At 50.2% G+C, this 21,284-nt stretch overlaps 1 protein-coding gene across 2 annotated transcripts in view; it reads right to left on the bottom strand.

Annotated features, from left to right (window-relative positions):
- The window catches only part of GDPD5 (glycerophosphodiester phosphodiesterase domain containing 5), a 110,039-nt gene that overhangs the window by 63,653 nt on the left and 25,102 nt on the right, over positions 1-21,284 (bottom strand). For both annotated transcript variants that reach the window (XM_071564934.1, XM_071564943.1), the window contains exon 2: positions 946-1,120. In XM_071564934.1, coding sequence (XP_071421035.1) covers positions 946-1,062 — 117 coding nt within the window. In that variant the 5' untranslated portion in view covers positions 1,063-1,120. The remainder of the gene's footprint in view (positions 1-945; positions 1,121-21,284) is intronic.

Below are 21,284 nucleotides of genomic sequence, written 5' to 3'. Positions count from 1 at the left end.
AGAAACAAGACTTAAATTTGGGGAGTTTTACCTTATGTTGTAAGAACATTTAAAAAAAAAGTAAACAACCTAGAAAACATGAGAGCACAGAAAAATAGGAACACGCAGCATTTCCCAGAAGATGTAAAAGGTGGCTTTGACAGCAGTATTTTCACACTTACCCCATACACACACCAGGTCTCACAGGACCTCACAGCCCTCAACAACAGGGGAAGTGCAAGTCAAGCTCTGCTTCCCAAATTCTCTCTGCCACAGCTCTTAAGAACAGCATTTCCAGGAGAGGGCAGAGTCACCTCTAACACCCCAAATCCACCCCAAACTAATTCTCACCTCCTGCTGCCTTCCACAGAAGTCCCAGAATGGTTCAAGTTGGGAGGGAGCTTAAAGCTCATCCATCCCTTTCCACAGGCAGGGACACCTCCCACTAGCCCAGGCTGCTCAGAGTCCCATCCAATCTGCCCTTGGGCACTTCCAGGGAAGGAGCAGCCACAGCTTCTCTGGGCAACCTGTTCCCTCTACACCTCCAAACTCATCTTCCCATGCAAGAACAAAATCAAGGAATCATGAAAGCTGGAAAAGACCTCCAAGATCACCAAGTCCCCTCCTTTGGACCGAGGGCCACTAACCCATGCTGTGCAGGCAGAGATGATGCAGCAGAAATGCAGGTTGAGCCAAGGCTGCTGCAATCACACCCGTGAGACATAGAGCAAGGAGTAAGACATGGGAAATACAGATGGATTTGGCCATATCACTCAAGCCCTCTGAGCACCAGGACCAGCTCACTGTGGCCAAGGGAGAACCACAGACCTCCAGCCTCAAGGCCAATGAATCCCACCATCTATCCAAGCCAATAAATAAAAAATAAATACATATAATGTCCAGCATTTTCAACCAAGACCTACAATCCAGCATCCCTGGGCAGAGGTGACGTGGTGGCCCACCCACCTTGGTGGTGTCATCATGTGACCGCTGGTACCGTTTCCAGCGGCAGCCGTAGATCCCGGTCAGACAGGACAGACATAGCTGGGGCTCGTAGTACTGCAGGGGTTGGTGTTTGACCATGCTCCTTCCAGCCCCTCTGCACAGAGGTCTCACAAACCCATCAGGTCCTGGCAGTGCCCTTCAGCAAGAAGAAAAAATGAAATCCATTAAAAAAGGGAATTAAAGCCACTGAGCCATATTTCAATACATTAACAAGCAATTTAATGATTAACCACATCCCCTGGCTATGAAGAGGGGTGATGATAACCAGGTCTGTTCCCAGCCCTGCCAACACCTCCTGGTTGTTACTCAGCGAGACTGAGAAGTTTAATTAGTTTGCACGTTTTCTTTGCTCGAGCAGCTTCTCCCACGCCAGTGAAAGCCAAAGCGTTGGTGGGAGCTACCGGAAAGAGAAGCCACAGGAGGACAAAAGGAGGGGCTGCTGTTTGTAGCCCAGATGACAAGATTTTTATCAACAACTGAAATGTAAAGAACCATCATCTCTGCAAGAACAACCTTAAAATCAACTCCGAGACCACCTCAGAGCTGAAGCCCAGCCAGGCTAAAGCAGATTATTACCTTCAGCATCCCACAGAGCCTGCAAAACAGTCCCAGACCAGGAACAAACAGAAGGCACATCACAGAATCACAGACTATCCCGAGCTGGAAGGGACCCAACAAGCATCCTCAAAGTCCAGCTCCTGGCCCTGCACAGGACAAGCCCAAGAATACAGAGTGTGTGCATGTACATGCAACACAGAACAACCATCTCCCTTTACACACCTCCCAAGCACTCACAGGGCTGCAGAGCTGGGTGCAGCCTTCACCCACATCCCCTTCCACCACACAGCACCCAAAGGCCCACACTGCCTCCTGGGAACATCACTGCTTTGAGGGAGAGTTCTCTGCTCCCTCCATCACATGGCTCTGTGCATCACAGGGCTTTTTTAGAGATATGTATTTAGATGCTCTCTCTTGTCTGTGCTGAGATTCATATCAAGGACAGACCAAATAACCACATTCTCTTACTAATTCCTAGAGCTGGTTGTCAGGGGTGGGAACCTCAAAGCCATTGTTTGCCGGTCTGGTGGCGTCACACTGTGCTCAACTCCCACCTGGGGGTTTTCCACAGGGTTCTGTGCACACCCACAGCCCCACATGCTGCTCCTGGGTGATGTGCAGCAGCAGCAGCTCAGCTTGCCAAGGGCTTGCCCATCTGTCCAGAGTGTGCAGAGTTGAGTGTGGGCAGTAAATCAGACCCTCTCTAAGGGAAACAATTTCCCCACACACAAGACCCCCAGAGCTCAGGTCTTGCAAAACCTACAGACAGCTGAGTGGCAACATCCCCACTGGCATCAGCAAGGCATGACTGGGCTTAAGGAGATAAAGCAGCCACCTGGAAGCCCTTCACAGACACATCCTGGGGAAGGAAGCCTTCAAAACCCACCAAATATCCTCATCTGGAGGGGACCCACAAGGATCATCCATCCAGCCCCTGGTCCTGCACAGACACCCCCAAGAATCCCACTGGGGCTGACTATTTTTCACTGGAGCTGATGCACAAGGGGATCTGCAGACACAGTGGTGGAGCCCAGCAATGTCAGCAGGGACACAGCCAGCTCAGCCCTTGCAGCTCCTGCCTGTGTCCGTGCCCATCTATGCTCCATGCTGACAGCCTTGCCCTGCCTCTCCCTCAGCAGCACTCAGCACCCCGGAGGCTGCTGTGGCTCCAAAGGCCACCAGAGCTGTCACCACGCTGTCCCCAGAGCCCATCAGGCCTGATACAGACACAGAGTGTGCTCTCCACCCTCCCCAGGCTGCTCAGGGCGCCGACCCAGCCGAGGACACGAGCTGTGCATGACTGGCACATCATGGTCCCCACGGGGCTCTGCTCGTGCTCTCGGGCAGGACACGCAGGACAGAGGCACAAACACAGCCAGGCTGCAGTGAGGGCTCTGCCGAGCATCACTGTGCCCTCGCAGCTCATCTGCCCCCCAGCCCTGCTGTGCCACCTCGGTGGCCTCGTGATCGAGGTCGCCTCCCTGCCTGTAGTTCTGCCTCTTCTCATGCTATTTATAAAGCTCAGCATTAGGCACTGCCCAAGTTGTCTCCCATCTTCAGCTTTTTTTCTGCTTCAGGACCATCCCTACCAAGTGACCCTCCCCACCTCTCTGCCCCCCATGCTGGCAGACAGACAGAATGGGACAGAAACACTGAGAACATGCAAAATCAGGTGCTGTTTGGAGGTCTTGGACAAAGCCATCATCTCTGCTCTGAAGCCCCCTCAGCACTGAGTGATGCACAGGATGCTGAGAGATAAATGCAGGATGTAAAAATCACACACAGCCAGTTCATAGCTCCCCTGCCAAGCCCCCTATTCCCACACTACAAACCTCAAAGGCCACAAGAAATCCTCCAGAAATTCATCTCCAAAGGAAAGCACCTCTCCTGATTGCCACCTCTTCCTGCTTTGGTCATGCAAGGCAAGAGGGCAGACAGCCCACCTCCATCTGCAAGAGCTTTGACCACATGTTTTATTTGTTCATTTGCAAGAATTGAGTTGCAAACTCAAACACAAGGGATAAAAAAATATCGTTGTCCCAAGTATCATTAGATTTAAAATTAGGAAGAAATTCTTCCCTCTGAGGGTGGGCAGGCCCTGGCGCAGGTTGAGCAGAGAAGCTGTGGCTGCCCCATCCCTCGGAGTGTCCCAGGCCAGGTTGGAGCAGCAGGGACAGTGGGAGGTGTCCCCGCCCATGGCAGGGGGTGTTAGACCTGTGGAGAGTTCTCACCAGGGTCCTTGATTTAACCTCCTCAGGATACAAACCCCTCTCAGGATGCTCATCCAGAGCTATTGCATAAAGACATGAACTTGGCTGCACAGCCAGGGGCAACAGAGGCACCAAGGCCTTTTCCAAGAGCATTGCTTTGGTGAGGTACAAGTGCACTCCAGAGATGGGCAGGGACCAGCAAGCAACCCTTCTGCCAAAGAGAAATCCCATCAGGAACACCGACAGCCAGGGCAGATGCAAAAGCTCTGAGCTCATTATCCAGTTCTGCAGAGCACTCACCAACCTCCAGGCAGCAGCATCTGGTGCAGCAGCTCCCACTTTTCTGGGAGAACTCCAGGGGACACAAGTGTTTTCTGTACAAAAGGACAACCCCAAAGCACACCTGCCCATCAACACCATCACCAGAAGGTACTCCTGGAAAGGGTTTAAGACCAGCAGAACCCACTGTAAACAACCAGGAGGGCAAAAACTGTAAGCAAGGCAAAATCCAGCTGAAAAGGCTCCCCAAGGCACCAAGTGAACCTCCCACGCTGGCTCTCCTCACTAAACCCACATGGAAGCCCCAAATTCCAGACTGCCCCACCAAAGCAGTCAGGAGAAGCACAGTGAGAAGGACCCCAACACAAGTATCTAAAAAGCCATTCCTAAATGCAGTTGAATCACATGAGGTGCAACCAACAAGCATAAGATCTTTCCCTCTCTTCCAAGAGGGTCACAAACAGATCCCAAGCCCCCGCAGTGGACAGGAAACACAACCCCAGCACTCACCCCTAAACCACACACACCAGGACACCTGAGTGGTACCAGGGGATGCAGAGGAGACTGAGGCACAGCAAGATGGTGCTCCTGGTGCCACCTGCCCAGAGAGCCTGGCATGGCCAAGCCCACGGACTGGGCACTCACTGCTCCCCCTTCCAGAAGGGGATTTACAGGAGAGCAGCCCCAGGTGTGTGCCACGTGCCAGTCACTGTGCCCATGCCAGCCCAGCTCAGGGGGCAGAGAGCAGGCTCTGAATGATTCACAGGCTGCTGGATAGTGTTACAGCCTGCACTGACAACAGACATTAATTATTCAACCAGCCACACACACCAGGAGGGAGGGGGAAAGGAACCAAAGCAAACCAAACCCACAGGAGCTCCCAGCCTGGATTTTAAGGATGCATCATCCACCAATGCCTGTGAGCTTCTCTGGGCTGGAGGAGTGAACTCCCTCGAGCTGGCTTGTCCAAAAAGGGGGAGCAGGGGAGGTTCCAGCTCCAAGCACAATGGGAACGTTTTCCAAAGGCTCCAGGATGCCTCATTAGCACACACTGCACTCCTGAGGTCCTGGAGTGGAGGTATCTGTTACAGCCTGTGACATGTTATTCCCTTTCAAACAACCTCAGAGCAAAGAGAAAAGGGAAAAAAAAAAAAGGAGAAATGAAGTTGCAAATTGAAAAGGGAAAGTCTCTGGGGAGATCTGGCCTTAAAATTGGGATTTTTGTCTCTCTGAGTTAACTCCCTGTATTCTTAGGCCAATACTCAGTAACCTGGAGTGGAGAGGGAAGAGCAATCAAGGCTGATCATGAAACCATCTCAGTGCCATCATTTAGTGAGGGGAAGAGTCCTGGAGTGCACTGAGAAAATAATGGGAATGAAGCCATGGAATGGCAGGTTAATGGGCTTGGCACCATCCAAGCCCTCCCCTCTAATGCCCCTTTTTTTTCTATTAACAGTTTCAGGGAAGTCCCACTGATCTCATTTAGCACCTTGGGACAAATCTTTTAATAGCCCAGAGAAAGCAACTTTCTGAACTCCCAGGATACCATTGACAGCTCCCCTCTGGATACCCCATGGGATGGGCAGGATGGTCTGGGGGAGCTGCAGGGACACCTGAGGGCTCTGAGCTCTGCCTACCTCACCTTGACCTGCCACCTCCAGGTCTCCTCCCAGATCCCTCAGACTGGTTCAGCATGGTGAGCACAACTGCCCACTTGAGCTTGCAAAGAACTCCTAAGCTGGATCAGCACACCCAAAGAAACACCAAACCACAGCCCAGGATACTCTGATGCTCATTTATCAATAGTCAAAACCAGAACCATTAAGGTCAGAAAAGCCCTGTAAGGTAATGGAGCCCAACCATCAGCCCAGCACTGCCAAGGCCAGTGTTAATCCATGGAATCCTGAAGTCACATGAGATGTTGGAGAGTGCAAAGGAAGTATTTGGAGAGAGGTCTTCTATAATAGCTCCATCCATCAAGATGTGCACACCTGAGACCTTCTACAACATCCCCATCTATGAGGGCATGGCTGGGAAAACCCACCAAGTGGAACACTTTGGATTTCCAAGGATGGTCCCATGCTTTGAGAGGGGCAGATTTGTTGGGAGATGAGGGGGATAACCAGTCCCACCACAGACATCCCTCCACAGGCTCCCCCGAGATCCAGAGGCCAAAAGCCCAGCACAGCAGTGGGACACCAAACTCCAAAGCGAGTCCCAAGAGCACAAGGTCCCATCTCCCAAAACCCAGGCCCAAGGAAACTGCACCTCCTGCAATGCAAAGAAGGGCAGAAAACAGATACTCAGGGGGTGCTTGGGATTATTTTTATTTTTTGTAAATTAACCCATTTTAAAAAGAGCTTTGACAGAGTCTCCTGATTGCCACATTTAAAGTGGTTTTTCTCTCCTCAGTGACTCCTGGGATCAATGTTTATCAAGAATCTCCAGATAATTTCAATATCTCCCTCTCTATTGTAACTTCCATCAAGTCAGTTATGCTTAAAACCTTGTTAAGCAAATCATTTCCTATCCCAATTAGGTGAGAACATCCCTGATAACCAATTATCTCTATTAACATGCTTGTAAGCAATTGTTACCTTAATTAGACTGGAAAATCCCCGTTTTCCCTAAATATTTCTAAACAAGTTAAGCTCTTCCAAAGCAAACCCTCCAGTTTTATGCACACACACAAAATAAATAAATAAAAGAGAGAGAAATCTCCCATCCAGGGCTGAAATGATTTAAAGCATTAGAAGGAACGGATCCAAATCAGGATTTTCATGAACTCTTCACTGGTATTCATGTTATAAGAAAACATACTGAACTCATCCAAAGCAAAGTGAGGCAATTCCACTTTGTCCAGAGGGACAACACCCTCCGTGTTTAACATCAAGGCAGCTCCCCCTGAGGGCAGAACCCCCCAAAGCCCCAGAGAGCCTCAGCTGCTGGTGATGCATTTTGGGGGTGCAGGGACCCCCTTGGTTGCTGGAGACCTTGTGGTGACCCAGTGGGGTTGTTCTTTCCAACTCATTGTTATCCCCACTGGCAAAGGGCTTGGGTTAGAGGTCCCCACCTGCTTTTTCCAGGCTATAAACACCCATGATAACACTGATAACACAGAAGTCTCTGCACAAATAAAAGCAGTGGTTGTGTTATACTGCCAGTCTCCACCTCATTTTTCCTCCTCTTGGAAAATAAACAACTCAGGTCATGTGCAGCAGAGATTCCCTGCCTTGTGCATGTGGATACACAATGCTGGATGAGAACTGAGGCAGGAGGAACACACACTGCCACAGCATCCTTGTCCTGAAAGCCAAGTGCTGCTGCTGCTGTGACAGAAGAGAGGAGAGAAGGGGAAAAAACCCCCTTTTTTAATGAAAGAGAGGTCTAGAACTCCTCTGGAAGAGAAACATCACCATGTTCCTGATGCCTGGCAATGCCAAACCCCCATGATCACACCCTACTGCTGGGTGACAGCCTGCAGAGCCACCTGGATTCCAAGCCATGCCCCAGACAAGCACATCCCAAACAGGACCTGGCTGATGTGGAGCCCCTCTGGGGACAACCTGGTGTTTGTTGTTCTTCAATTTTCCTTTTAGGAAAAGGACCCAACAAACTAATGCTTTGAAACTAGGGCAGTGTGTAGTTTGGGGGTTGTACACTTCCAGTTAATGAAAATTCAGACTTCAAAAGATAAATACTTCAAAGGCATTACAAAAGAAAAGCTCTGACTTTAATCTCCCTAAATAAATAAGCACAGTGGGACAAACACTCTCTGTAGCAGAACTTCCTCATGTTCTCTCCAAACTGGGGCCTGCAACATGGAAAGGGCTGAAGAAGTGGAACAGGACACCGGAAAAACCTGTACAAACTTCTAGCAGAGCAGGAATTAAACTCAGGCTCTGCTTTGTGCCAGTCCTGGGGGTGGCACAGCCCAAGCACCCACAACTGGCACGCTCAGAGCGCTGCCCAGAGCCAGGGTTTGTGTCCTCCCTCCCCACAAGCTGGAAGGAAACAAGGCCAGCTACAGAGGGGGTTTGATACCAGCAGAACTGCTGCATTTTTGGCTGTGATGGCAGCAGTGGTGGCCACACACTGCCCACCTTCACTGGCATCTCACGGCAGAGCCGTGTCCTACAAAACACATCCTTGAGGCATCACATGTTCCAAATTGAGTTCCAGTGAGAGAATTCCTCATTTATCCAAATTCTGTGTACAAACACTTTGCAGCTGCACAGCCTCAGCATCCAGGAGGTCCTGCAGCAGCCCCAGCAGCCAGCCAGGATGGCCGAGGCAAAGGGTCACTGACTGTCCTGGGGGACACCACAAGGTCCAAACAACCCAGTTCATGGGCAGATCAGATCCCTCCCAGAGGGACACTCAGAAATGGAGACTGAACTAGTGACAGATGACAGTGCAAGGAACTCCAGGAGCTGTGCCAAGGGGTTAGGAACCAGTGCAACCAGTCTGCGTCGTGGCATCACAGAATGGTTTAGGTTGGAAACGACCTTAAGCTCATCCTGTTCCACCTCTTGCCAGGGGCAGGGACACCTTCCACTGCACCAGGTTGCTCCAAGCCCTGTCCAAGCTGGCCTTGTTTTCCTACAATTAATTCCATTCAGGAGGACAGTAGTGTGTGGAAGAGAGAGGGCAGCAGCCCAAATTAAAAAAAAGTAGCCGAGGAGTCAAAAAAAAAGTAGCCGAGGAGTCAAAAAAAATAGTCGAGGAATCAAAAAAAAATTAGTCAAGGAATCAAAAAGGCTGCATAATCTCTTTCCTCTCCACAGACTGCCAGGGCTTTGCCACCCTCACCAACCTGCAAACCAGGAGTTTCCCGAGAGCCTCCCCCAGCACCAAGGTGTGTGTTGGCTGAGCATTAAGTGACACCAGAAGTGGGTTCAAACACAACACCCTGACCAGCAGTTTCCTCTCCAGCCAAACATCCCCCCCCGAGTTTCCCTTCCCAAACACCCCCTGGAGGGTCACCCCAAGCACCCCTGAGCTGTCCCAGCTGCCCCCGAGGGGCAGCTCCAATGCCTTCGGGAAGGTGCCAGCAGCTGGGGCAGAAGCCTGTCCCATACACTGCTCTTCCCAGGACACACTCCCTGCTGGAAGTTGGGCTCCTGGCAGCAGGAAAAGCAAACTGCACAAACCACAGCAGCAACACTCATGGGAGAAGGAGCCAAACACCTCCACACCCACTGCAAGTGCTTTAATGGAAACAGGGAGAGAGAAAACCAAACCAAGCCAGCAAGACTCCCTTCCCAATCGATGCTCTGCACAGCTGCTGTGCCACTGCTACCCAGAGAGTTAAACTGGAGTGGCTCTGGCTCAGTGAGAGGTGGGGAGTCCCAGTTAAATGGATTACAAGCTCCTTATTTCCTGTGATTGATTCCTTCCATGTGGCTGTAAGAAACATTGGTGAACAGAAGAGTTCTTAAGCAGCAGAGGAGCAAAAGAAATGCAGGAGCAAACTCTGCTTTGCCATCCTTGCTGCTCCTCAGCCAGCACCAAAATACCCTCACCAACCACACCTGCAACAAGAGCCATGTCCTCCACATCATCCCAACACCTATTCCCTTGTCCAGGCAAACTGGCTGTCCCATCCCAGGGAGTGTCCAAGGACAGGCTGGACAGGGCATGGAGTAACCTGGGCTAGTGGAGGTGGAACCAGATGAGCTTTCAGATCCCTTCCAGCCCAAGCCATCCTGAGATTCCAAGATGCCATTTCCACATCCCTTTCCTAAGCAGTCCCTGCCCCACAGCAGCAGCACCTCCTCTCTGGCTCCCTTGTCCTCCAAGCCAGGAACTGCTTGGGCTGCCCACCCCAAGCACACGAATTAAAATGATGAGCCTCTAATGACACACTGAAGTCCTTCATGCTACAAACACACTGCCTGTGCTGTGGCCACAAGAATCAACCAGGAGTCACCTCCATCCCCCTGGTTTTAGGCGGTTTCTGGTCTTTCTTTCCTTCAAGAGGACCAATTTGGAGCCACCCAAACCGACTGCCTGACACTGGGAAGGCCTCATGTGTTCATGTTTGGACAGAGCCCTCTCAAAAGCTGTGAGCCCACTGGTGGAGCCCACAAAGCAAAGCCAGCCTTGAGGAGGAGATGAACTCACACTGAGTATTCTGATGTAGGCAGGGGGTGGGAAATGCCAGTTTCTGGCACAAACAAGAGCAAGAACACGTGTGATGTGAAGAAACGATGGGAACTGCTGCCTCATTCCTGGGAATATGATGTGAGGTTTGAAAGATTTGTGGCAGATATGCTCTTAAATCTGGGAATAGCCCTCCTGACTCAAAGTGCTAAAGCTCCTCCCAGAAGGTCACACAAGGTCCATCCTCAGAGGTTTTCAGGGCCTGCCTGAACAAAGCTTTGAGCAAACTTCAAGCCCAGTGCTGGCCCTGCTTTGAGCAGGGTGGGATGAACAAGAACCTTCCTGAGGGCCCCTCCCCACCCGGGGGACCTGAGTGGTCCAAGATTAAATAAAATACCCAGTGCCACCCCCACAGGAGCCTCAGCATTGACAATGAGATGCACACACAGGTTTTTCAAGCCACAGCCTGAAAGCTGCTCTCACAAAGCCACTCCAGATTTAACACGTTGTCCCTCCCCAGGTTTGTGTCACGTTCCCAAAGCCACCTTCCAGTTCCTACTGAAGCCTTTCCAGCTCTGTAAACATCAGTCTCTGTCCAATGCAAGGAGACAGACAGGAGACTTTCCCCCTCAAGATTTACAAGCTCAACTTGACACCCAATGGTGAGAGAAAATTGCATTTAAGGAAACAAAGGGTTGAGAGAGACAAGTTCCAGCCACCCCATCCCACAGTCACTCAGGACCAGGGAAATACCTGTCCTGGAGCCTTCCAAAAGCTGCTCTGGATCTTCAGGAGGATGGCAATAACAGCAAAGTGATATTCCTCTGTTTGCAGCAGCACAGATCGTTCAGGAGAAAGGAATTCTCTCACCTGCCTTGGCAAGCACTTACAACACCCTCCAGCACTCCCTGCTTTCCAAAGAGCATCCCCAAAGCCAGTCAGGGTCACTCTGACACATCAAGGGATGGGAGAGAGGGTGAGGTCAGGAAGGAAACGCCCCTCCATCCACAGGGTGACTCCCAGAGTTTCCAGGGGAGGCTCCCAGTCATTTCCAACTCATGCTGGAGAGTCCTGTCCTCATAAAAACACAAAAACAAGGCTCCCTCTGCCAGTTACATCAGCTACTATCTTGTTTTCCTTGTGGAAAGGACCAGTCAGGAGGGAGTCATGACCTCATTTGCTGATGGAGCTCCAAGCCCTGTTAGTCAAAGTGCCTTCAATCATTTTTGACACCTCTGATCACATGGAGCATTGATTGTGGGAGCATTAACCCCATCGTGCCCCAGAGCCCTCCCCAGCACCAGTGCCACCCTCCCAGACAGCCTCCACCACTCACAGCATTATCAACATGATGGTTTTATATAATCAGCATTAGAGTGAAGCATTGACACCTGCAACAAGCTGCCTTCAAGGATGGGTATCCTCCCCCCACCCCTGTGAACCCCCCTAGAGCTCACCAGGGGAGATCTGGGCAGTCAAATGCTAAGGAATAGGAATGGGGGTACCCCGTGCCTTGGGAATGCTGCCCATCCTGACAGCCAGTTCTACTCACAGCCATCAGGTCACTGAATAGGTGATTGAGAAGAGGTTTAGAGGGGATATTGGGAGGGAATTCTGCCCTGGCAGGGTCGTAGGGAGGCCCTGGCACAGGTTGGGCAGAGAAGCTGTGGCTGCCCCAGCCCTGGAAGTGTCCAAGGCCAGGCTGGAGCAACATGGGACACTGGGAGGTGTCCCTGCTATGGCAGGGGTGGGATGGGATGATCTTTGGGGTCCTTTCCAACCAAACCATTCTGGAATTCTGGAATTGGTGTCACATCCAAAGCAAGCCCTTGGCTATGGTGATCCTAGGGGTCTGGAGATGCTGCTCCACAAAGCTCTGCATCTGGGAGGCTCCAAATCACCAACCCCACTTAGGTCACCCCTGATGACCCTCGGGCTACAGAGACCATGACCCTGAGGCAGGACCCCAAGGGGTGCATTAATGTGCAGCCACAGAATTTGGTGGGAATTGCTTCCAGCCCAGAGCAGCTTCTCCAAACATCTGGAGCAGCTGAGCCCTAATTCCCACAGGAGCCCAGAATCCAAGAGACAACATTCCTCTTCCCTTCCCTACACACAGCCCCAAGCTTTCTAGGAAAAGGCCTAAGAAAAAGGACAGCCTGAAAGTTCCTTTTCCTTAAGCAGCTCTGGGACACTGTAGGAGTCAAAAGGAAATAAAAACACCCACCAGATTTTGAGCAGGGCAGAGGGCTCAGCATCCCAGACTAAATATTAGCCCTAAGTCAAACTTCCCCAAAAGTCAGTAAAGACTGACCACAGGGGAATGTTCATTCCACAAGATGATCTTCCCTTTCCTACCCTATAAAGACACCCATGTCTCCCAGAGACAAAGGCACTGCTCAGGGCAGACCTTGGGGGGAAAAAAGGGAAAAAAAAGAAAAAAAAAGAAAATTAAATACAAAGGCTTCCTGCACATCTTGATGAGCAGCAAGGGAACAAGGGGAATGCGGAGTCTTCAAGGCTACGCTTGCTGTGAATTCAGAGCCCCCCACCCAGCTGGGCCAGACACCTCACACACCTGGGATACAGAAAGCAGCCACAGCCCAGGAAGGCAGAAGGGCTCTCAGAGCACACAACTCCACCAGAACAGCTTTTAAAATTATTATTATTCTCTCTCACACACAGACATTTATTTAAGAGGTTCCCAGGCAAATTAGCCCCTGTAACTTCAAAGGGCAAACCAGTTGCACACAAACAGCATTTCCAGGATTAAATGGCTTTTATTCCACTTCCAGTAAGCCACTTTGGGTTTTCATCTTAAGTCAAGTCAGATTAAGAGCCTGCCTTGAGAGGAACACTGAGGGAAGTCTGGTAAGGAAACAAGCAGCTTTCCCTGCACTAGCCAAGAGCTAAAAATATCTTGATTTTCAGCTTATTTTCCTACAAAAACATGGAGTGGTTGCATAAGTGTCTCTGCTCCTGTTCTCTGCTCTCCCCAACCCTCTCCTGATGCCCTGGAGCATCGCACATGGAATGCTCTCCAAGAGGAACTGCTGCTGGGTGGGGAAAGATCAAATAAAGCTCCCCCCAGGAGAGGAGCAGTTCCAGTCCAGCCCACTGGCAAAGACTAATCAGCCTGTACAGCTGCAGACATGAAAGGATGGAAGGGGGAAGATTAAAGATTGTAAAGTCAGTCCCAAAGAAATTCGACTTTGCTTGCTCTTAAATCAACATTTTTTGGCTAAGTAGGAAAACACTGAGAACACCTCACATTAAATGATGGGATGGATGGTTGAGAGGGATGGCCAAACCGCTTCTGCCACTGTCCTGAACACACTGAAAAGGGTCTGAAAAAATCTGGGATATTCTGCAAATCAAGAGAAAGCACCAAGGAGCCAAAAGGAGAGTGCTGCAAGTGGGAATTCAGGAAAAAAACACCCAAAAAAAGGAAGCCAAAAAGGCCACCATCAATACCCTTCTTTTTGTTGGAATGGTTCTGGCACAGCATGAGCAGAGCCATCAGCACCCAGGTGGGTACAGCACAGGGGCAAAGGAGGCACAAGGAGAGACAGACAATGAAAGGGATAGAGAGGAGGGGCTTTAACCTGGAAAAGTGTTCACTTCCAGACTAGAGTAATATACATGGGAGCAGGAAAGAGACGGAATATCCTCTGCCATGTGAGTGGAAGGTGGCAGAGAACTGGGTCAGACTGGAGGGGGAAGAGGAAAGTGGAATCAGGAAATATAGAGCCGATAGAGGTACAAACACTGGGCAGGTGATGGGAGGAACAAGGAAAGCAACATCTATTTGTCCAGGGAGGAAGAGGAGGAGGAAGAATCCCAGGTCACTATTCAGGCCACTGAGGGGAAGACACAAGGACTGCACCTGGCAAGAATTCATCTACTCAGATTTACACAAAGCTGTAGCAGAAAAGACCCTGCACTAACAGGGTAAAGAGATACCTGAGGGACAGGGGGAAAATAATTCAACAAAACAATAGTTTTTGGACAACAAGTTCAAAAAATCCCCTTCAAGCACCCTCCCAACCAAGGAATCTTCCCAGTCCTTGCAGGTGCTCACAGGACCAAACAGTGTCCTCATTTGCAGAAATAATCCTGGGAAAGCAGAAGAAAAATGATAAAAGGACAAACAAACAGGAGGAGAGGGATGGTCAGTCACCTGTGCTCCCTCCCTGCCTTTGTCCCCAAACCTGCCAACCTGGCTCTTTGGCCACCTCTTAAGGACTGTTTTCAACTGAAGAGAAGAATCCCCGGAAGTGCTCAATGCCAAGTTGGACAGGGCTTGGAGCAACCTGGTCTAGTGGGAGGTGCCAACATCATCCCCATGTAGGGGGGTTGGAACAGGAGGATTTGAAGGTCTCTTCCAAGCCAAACCATTCCATAATTTATGAATTTGGATACCCAGCCTGCTTTACCTCTGCAGCAGTTCCACACCTCCAGCTTCCTTGCATCCCTGAGGTGTGAGCAGCATGGCTTGGAGGCTCCTTCTCCCTGGCTAGGACATGATTTCCCACCAGCACAGGTGTCCCCACGTGGAGCTGAGGGTCCAGCTGACGAGTGGCAGCAGCTCAGGGCTCACTGGAATTCCTCCATCCATCTCCAGCAGGCTCTCACCTCCAGCAGGTCCTTCCTCAGTCCCTGCAGCATGAGCCTATTTTTGGATTCCCTGGGTTCATCAGCAGTGCTTGGCCAGGGCTTTTCCCTCCACCTCAGCTCTCTCTTAAGCTGGTTTAAGAGCAGTTATGTAAGAGCCTCCTGGGCCATGATGGGCAGGAAGCCCTCTCCTCCCTGCCCTCAGCTCTGGCATTATTGGCACCTCCTCACCAGCCCCAACCTCACTGAAACTCCTCTCCTCAGAGATGTGAGCCAAACCACAGCCTCCCACATTAAGAGTATCAGGTATTAGGCCACAGAGCACTTTCCTAACCTGGATGGGATTGTTGCTCCTGGAAAGGCACTGGATGGAGCAACCCTTGAAACAGTCTGAGCTCCCACAATCCAGCTCAGCACATCCTGCACCTCTCATTCCACAAGCCCTGCAGCCAAGAAAGCTGGGAAGAAACAAATACAAGGATCTTCAAGCCAGCAAGAAGCTGATCAATGAGTGCCAAGGATGGGTGAGAGAGAAGGTGGAGAGGGGTCTTCCTAATCCTGCCCCAGGAAAGCCAATTGAGTTACACTCACGTCCTTCCTGGGCTCTCAGGTCCAGTGAGAGATGGGAATCCAGCCCTGCATGTTCTCCCTGCCCTTTCCAGCTGAGCCAATTATTTCAGTATTTTTATATTTATATAATATATATTTTAACTGTATTTAGCATAACACATATATATAAAATATATATATCTTTATAAGGGGGGAAGAAAACTAAGTGACAGATAGAAGACACTTTTTCTAACCAATTCAAGGGGAGTTCTTGATTTATTATTATTGCAAATCCTCTTGTGAATTGTATATCAGTCAAAAAGCCCCCACCTCAGCAGCTTCAGCCCCCTTGGCTCCCGCTCTTCAGGCACAGAGGGGGATTGGGGGGGTCCCTGCCCATCCAACAGTGCAGGAATCCCTTTTCCAAGGAACACAAGGCCCTGCCCCAACCCCTGGCTTTGCATTCCAATGAGCTCTCAGAAATTTCTTGACAGCAAAGGGAAGGGGAACAGTTTCTGTGCTGCAGACCGAGCTCAGGGGATTTGTAAGCCTGGCTCTGATCAGCACAGGAGCCCCAAACCCTGTCCCCCTTCCAAGGGGCCCAGAACTCCCAGTCCCCAAGCTGAGTCCACTTATAGGAAGAGCTTTTGCCCAGAAGAGAAGTTGGGGAGCCAAAGGCATTTTCTAACTCTTTTAGAGCCTGAATTTTATGTGGCTGGTTGGGATGGAAACACCTTTTTTTCAGCATAAACCCCTCATTCTGGCAGTGCTGCCCAAGCTGCTGTAAGTCATCATCTTCTCCCCCTGCAATCCTGGTTATTCTCTCAGCTTCCTCAGCATTTTATGTGTTCCTGCTGGAACTGGGGCTTTGGGTCCTGCTGCTTTCCAGGAACAGCCAATCCTCTGTGCAACAGCAACAATGAGTGGTTAGTGAGCCTTCAGTTAAGTCCTCACACCTCACCTTGGATCCTCCCCAGTAGTGTTTGTTTAAACCCTCCTGAGCTCCAAACACACTGTCCCAATATTCCTGGCCAAACCAACCTGGATTCCATGGTTTGCTGTTCAATCTTCTGCCAAGCCCTTGAGAACTTCAGATTTTCTCCCTTTTTTTGGTGCCATTGAGTGCTGACTGAATGAAGCCCATTCAGACCTTCCCTGATCCCACCTGCTCCCATCCAGCAGCAGGGACAAAGCAGAGCATCCCACTGCTATTCCAGGGCTTTCTCCACACCCCACCCACACTCTGCTGCCCAGGCTGGTGGCACTCACAGCATCCCTCTGTGCCAGCTCCCTCTGTCTCACCACAGGAAGGTTTTCTTCCCCACTCAGAAGCACCTTTGGCACCTCACACTTGTTCAGCCCCAGGTGTGAACCTACAGCTCAAGATTCCTCTCTCTGCAACAGGTTTTACAGGGATTTAAGTGGGATTTCTCTCACATCTCTCACATCAAAGACACTTCACACACAGCCCCTGGGTTTTCTCCTTAACTTAAGTGACAGTTCAGGGCTGTTGTTTTTCAGCCCTGCATGTGACAATCCTGGGCACTCACAAAGATGTGCAGCCTTGACAAGCCCAGCTTTGGTGTTCAGCCACCACCAAACCCTCAGAGACACAGACAGGGGGTTTAGGAACACTTGGGAGGGGTAGACAGAAGCCCTCGTGGGTGATGAGATGCTGAGGAAGCAGCACCTTTTCCTGTCAGGAGACCTTTCCCAACAGGGCTCTAGAAAGCTCTTCTACGGAGCAAATGCCATCCAGACACATCCATCCCATAGTTTTACACATATCAGAATTCTCTCCTTATCTTGTAGCAAAGAAGAGTGGAGATATTAGGGTTTATTTCTATTTTTATTGATTTTTTTTCATTATTACTGTGTTTTTAAGGGGAGTGAGATGAGTGACTACAAACTAAAGGAACCTCCAAGAGCCAACAGCCCTGATTTTCTGAGCTTCCTCCTGTGACCAACATTTCTTGAGGACAAGCAGAACACAGAAAGAGCAACATCCTCAGAGCATCGAGCCAGAATCCACAGGTGTCACTTGAGAAAGGAGCAGAGCACAAATGAGGCAACAAATCAGGTTTTTCATCACAGTCAGGGTGTAGTTAAGAGCAATCTCAGTTTTCCACTCTCCTGGCTCTTACTGAAACAGCCTGAACTTCCCAGGATACAGGATTTTCCCTCCTTTTTCCTCCTCCAATCAAGCTCTGAAGTGGAAGTGAAACAAAGCCCTGAAAGGAGGAGGGTCTGACATACTCATGAGCACCTCAAATGCAGCACAGGGACACAACAAGGTTTGCAAACTGCTCCAGCCCATCCAAAAGGGACATTATTACATATTTACAAGTCCTTTCTGTCCCCAACCTTCACCATCCTGTGTCTACCACATTCTCTGATGGGTTTCAGAAGGCACATTTTGGCCCCAACCTTTCCCTGCACACTCTGAAAACCAACTAACGATGACAAGATGAACTTTGTAAGCAGTTGAACAAACCAGGTTGGGTTTTTTTCAGGAGAGTTTGGCAAGTGCCACACAAATGGCCAGGCTCTCACACACTGAAGAGCCATATATTGCTGTATATTGAGCTTGAAGAGCCAACCAGATCACCTCTGACCCCAAAGCACACCTGAACAGTCTGACCACCTCAGCAGAGAGGAGAAAAAAGCAAGTCCAGCTCAGCTCCTCCATCAGCTCCCACCAGACAATTCCAGCCTCAACAATGCCATTTAAATGGACATGTTTGCATTTAATTTCAGGAGAAAAAAAGGCTATTTCTCTTCCCTCCCAGCTCTGCTGCCCTACCCTCTGTCCCTGCTGTCACATCCCCTGCAGGCTCAGCAGAAACACAAAACACAAGATTTTAGGAGGACAGACAATGATCTTGATGAGAAGTCTGAGCTTTGTTTTTTCTTTTCCATTTACATTCATGCTTTGTAACAGATCTCTGCTGTGGGGCTGAGGCACTGGACTGCCAAAACCAGGGGCTCTCAGCAGCTTTTCTCCTTTTCTCCTCCTTTATGGGGCAAATGCTCTCAGAATTGTTCCTCACTCCTGAGCTCTTGAGCTTGGCAGCCAAAAGTCAGATTCAGGATCCATAAATTGTCCTCAGAATCATTTCCATATCACAACAGTCCTGAATTTCTGCTCTAAGTTACAATGCAGTTTATTAGGTGGAAGGATTTCCAGCTCCAGTTCCTGCCTGGTGGGAGCTGAACTGGTCTCCATCCATCATCCCTCTGAGGAACTGCACAATTGCACAGGAAAGCCAAAGTTCAGCATCAACCTCCTGCTAAACTCGGGTCCTGCAGACAGAAAAAGCTTCATTGTGGATATTAATCTGGTTGTGCTCTGAAATTCTCCTCATGAGATGGTTTAACTGAGGCCATTTGGGAGCAGGGGGTGGCCAAGGCTTCACCTACACAACAGCCCAAGCACTTTGCCTGTTGTTTTCCACATAACAGAGAAGAAATTCCAGATTTAGGCAGAGCACTGCAATTAAAGCATCCCTTTGGCAGCCACTGAGCTGTTTTTTGCAGTAATCTCTGTGTTCTGGAGTGCAGGCAGGACAGGCTGAGACACTTCCTGGAGTACAAACATCACCTGAACACAGAGGAGTTCAAGAGCTGAACTGGATTATTTGAGCCACACCTGGAGGGGGAAAGCAGCTCAGATGCAACACAACAGAGAAAGAAAAGCTCTTTCCAGAGACAGGACTGCTGAGCAAAGGGGGACAAGACCTTCCCAGCACTCTTAGTTGACCAGAGCAGCATCCAGATCTCCAGCCACATCGCAGGGCTGCAAAACCAGAACTCCATTCCTCCCTCTGCTGAAAATGGGAATGACACGATGCAGGAGGCACAGCACAGCCCCCAGAGCAGGGAACCTCAAAAGCCCTCAGAAATCAGTGCCCTGGGTGGGGAGGATCAGTCAGAGCCTCCCAGAGCACCCTGAGCTGGAAGGGCCCCACAGGGCTCCTATTCCAACTCTTCCCTGTACAGACATTCACAGGATGGTTCAGCTCTGAGGGCATCTCGAGCAGCAAGACAATGGCCATTTCCCCCCAACATTTCTCCTCCCCAGATGCCATTTCCTACCCCCACGTGCCCCCCAGCCCTGGGCAGCAGCTCTCAGTGTGCAGAGAGGCTGCTCTGAGAGGAGAGCAGCACCGTTAAAACCTGATATCCCAAGGGAACAACGGCACATCCACAGGGATTAACATGAACAGCAGCTACAGGAGGGAACAAAGAAACCCAACCTGATTTCACTGCAATTCCCAAATCCACCCTCCAATTAAGTTCATCCAGCTTTAAAGTTGGATTTGACTTAAAAGTTAAATTAGAAAAAATGGATTTAGCTTTAAAAATACTCAAGACTACCTCATGTTTACTTTTGAGCAGCTCCCACCTACCAAGGCTTGAGCAGAAAGCCCCAAGGAAGGAGCTCAAACAGCCAAGGGCAGCTGGGGAGGAGCTCAGCTCCCCAAAGGGCATCCCTGGGCACAAAGCTCTCCAAGCTGTGCCACTCCCTGGCAGCCCAACAGCAGCAAAGGGGGCACAGGGGACCAGGGCTGGCACTGCCTGGTACCCACACAGGGCTGGACAGACCCAGCTGCAGGGGCACCACCACACACCCTGAAACCTCCTTGGAGGAAGAGCTGTTTGGGCTGGAGGTGTGCACATGCTACAAAAAGTACTGGGCAAAAGGCTCAGTGAAAGAGATAAAAAATACTTTAAAAAAAGACTTCAAAACATGGTGAAAATCTATTAAAACAATAATAGTGGTGCACTCGTGTTGTTTCTACCCCTCCTTCCCACACACCTGCCTTCAAGACCACATCATTTGCTCCATTTGAGACCAACAATAAAGCAAATAGGTCTCTAGAGGATGTAACCACAAAAGGCCAAGCCAAAAGTCACCTACAAAGAGGAAGAAAGACCAGAATCAGTGGGTGTTTCTATGGAAAAAAGAAAAAGAAAATATCACCCAACCTCAGGCTGTTACATTCCCCTTTGCACCAGATGCTGAATCAGAGGAATCATCACAGAATGGTTTGGGTTGGAAGGGACCTTAAAGCTCATCCTATTCCACCCCTGCCATGGGCAGGGACACCTCCCACTATCCCAGGGTGCTCCAACCTGGCCTTGAACCCTTCCAACAACTTTTCTGTTCCAGGCTCTGCACTACATGCCCCATCACACCTGTCCTCATCCAGCACATCCCAACAAAGTTCTCTATCCTTCTTACAGTGGGCAAAACTATCCCAAAGTCATCTGGGAAAAACCAATCCCAGAACACCCCCTTTGACTGCCCTGCAGCAATGCTTGGATGCTTCTCCAGTTGCCATCAGCCTTCTGTGCTCAATCTCTCCCTTTTCTGCCCTCCCTCCCCAATCAGGACACTGTAAACCAGAAAAAAAAAACCAAAAACCATACAGAGAAATGCTGAAAAGATGTCTCACCATCCCAGTTGGCAGCACAGATGATTTCACCCCAATTACTCGCTCTTGTCATGCAAAAGAACTACAGGAGAAAATTTCAGTCCTGATCAGACAACACAACAGCCAGAGACAAGACACTGCCCCAAGCACTTCTTTCAGATTTTACCTGCTGGGATGAGCCCTGCAGAGTCCCCCAGAAGTGCTCTGGGAGGGAAGACAGATATTAAAGCCCAATTACCCACGTGGATTTGAGTCCAGGCCCTCTGATTCAGAACCGAGAACAGGCACACACAGGTCGCTTCAAAGGACAGGAGAGAAAAAAGTGTGTGAGTTATGCAGAGAATCCAGGCAAAGAATGCAAATTCTGACCTAGTTCTGCCTCCTGGCTGGGACAGGGCACGAGGCAGCTGCTACTGCTGCTCTGCAGGACAGAGAGGAGCAGCAGCCCTGCCAGAGTCCCTGCAGCGATGCCACCCTGGGCTCTGTCACATGGGGGACAATCGTCCCTCTGCCCAGCCAACACCACCACAGCCACCCAGTCCAGCAG

This window comes from Pithys albifrons, chromosome 1 (genome assembly GCF_047495875.1).
Source record: "Pithys albifrons albifrons isolate INPA30051 chromosome 1, PitAlb_v1, whole genome shotgun sequence".
Taxonomy (NCBI): Eukaryota; Metazoa; Chordata; class Aves; order Passeriformes; family Thamnophilidae; genus Pithys; species Pithys albifrons.
This window is presented reverse-complemented; position numbering and strand designations above follow the sequence as displayed.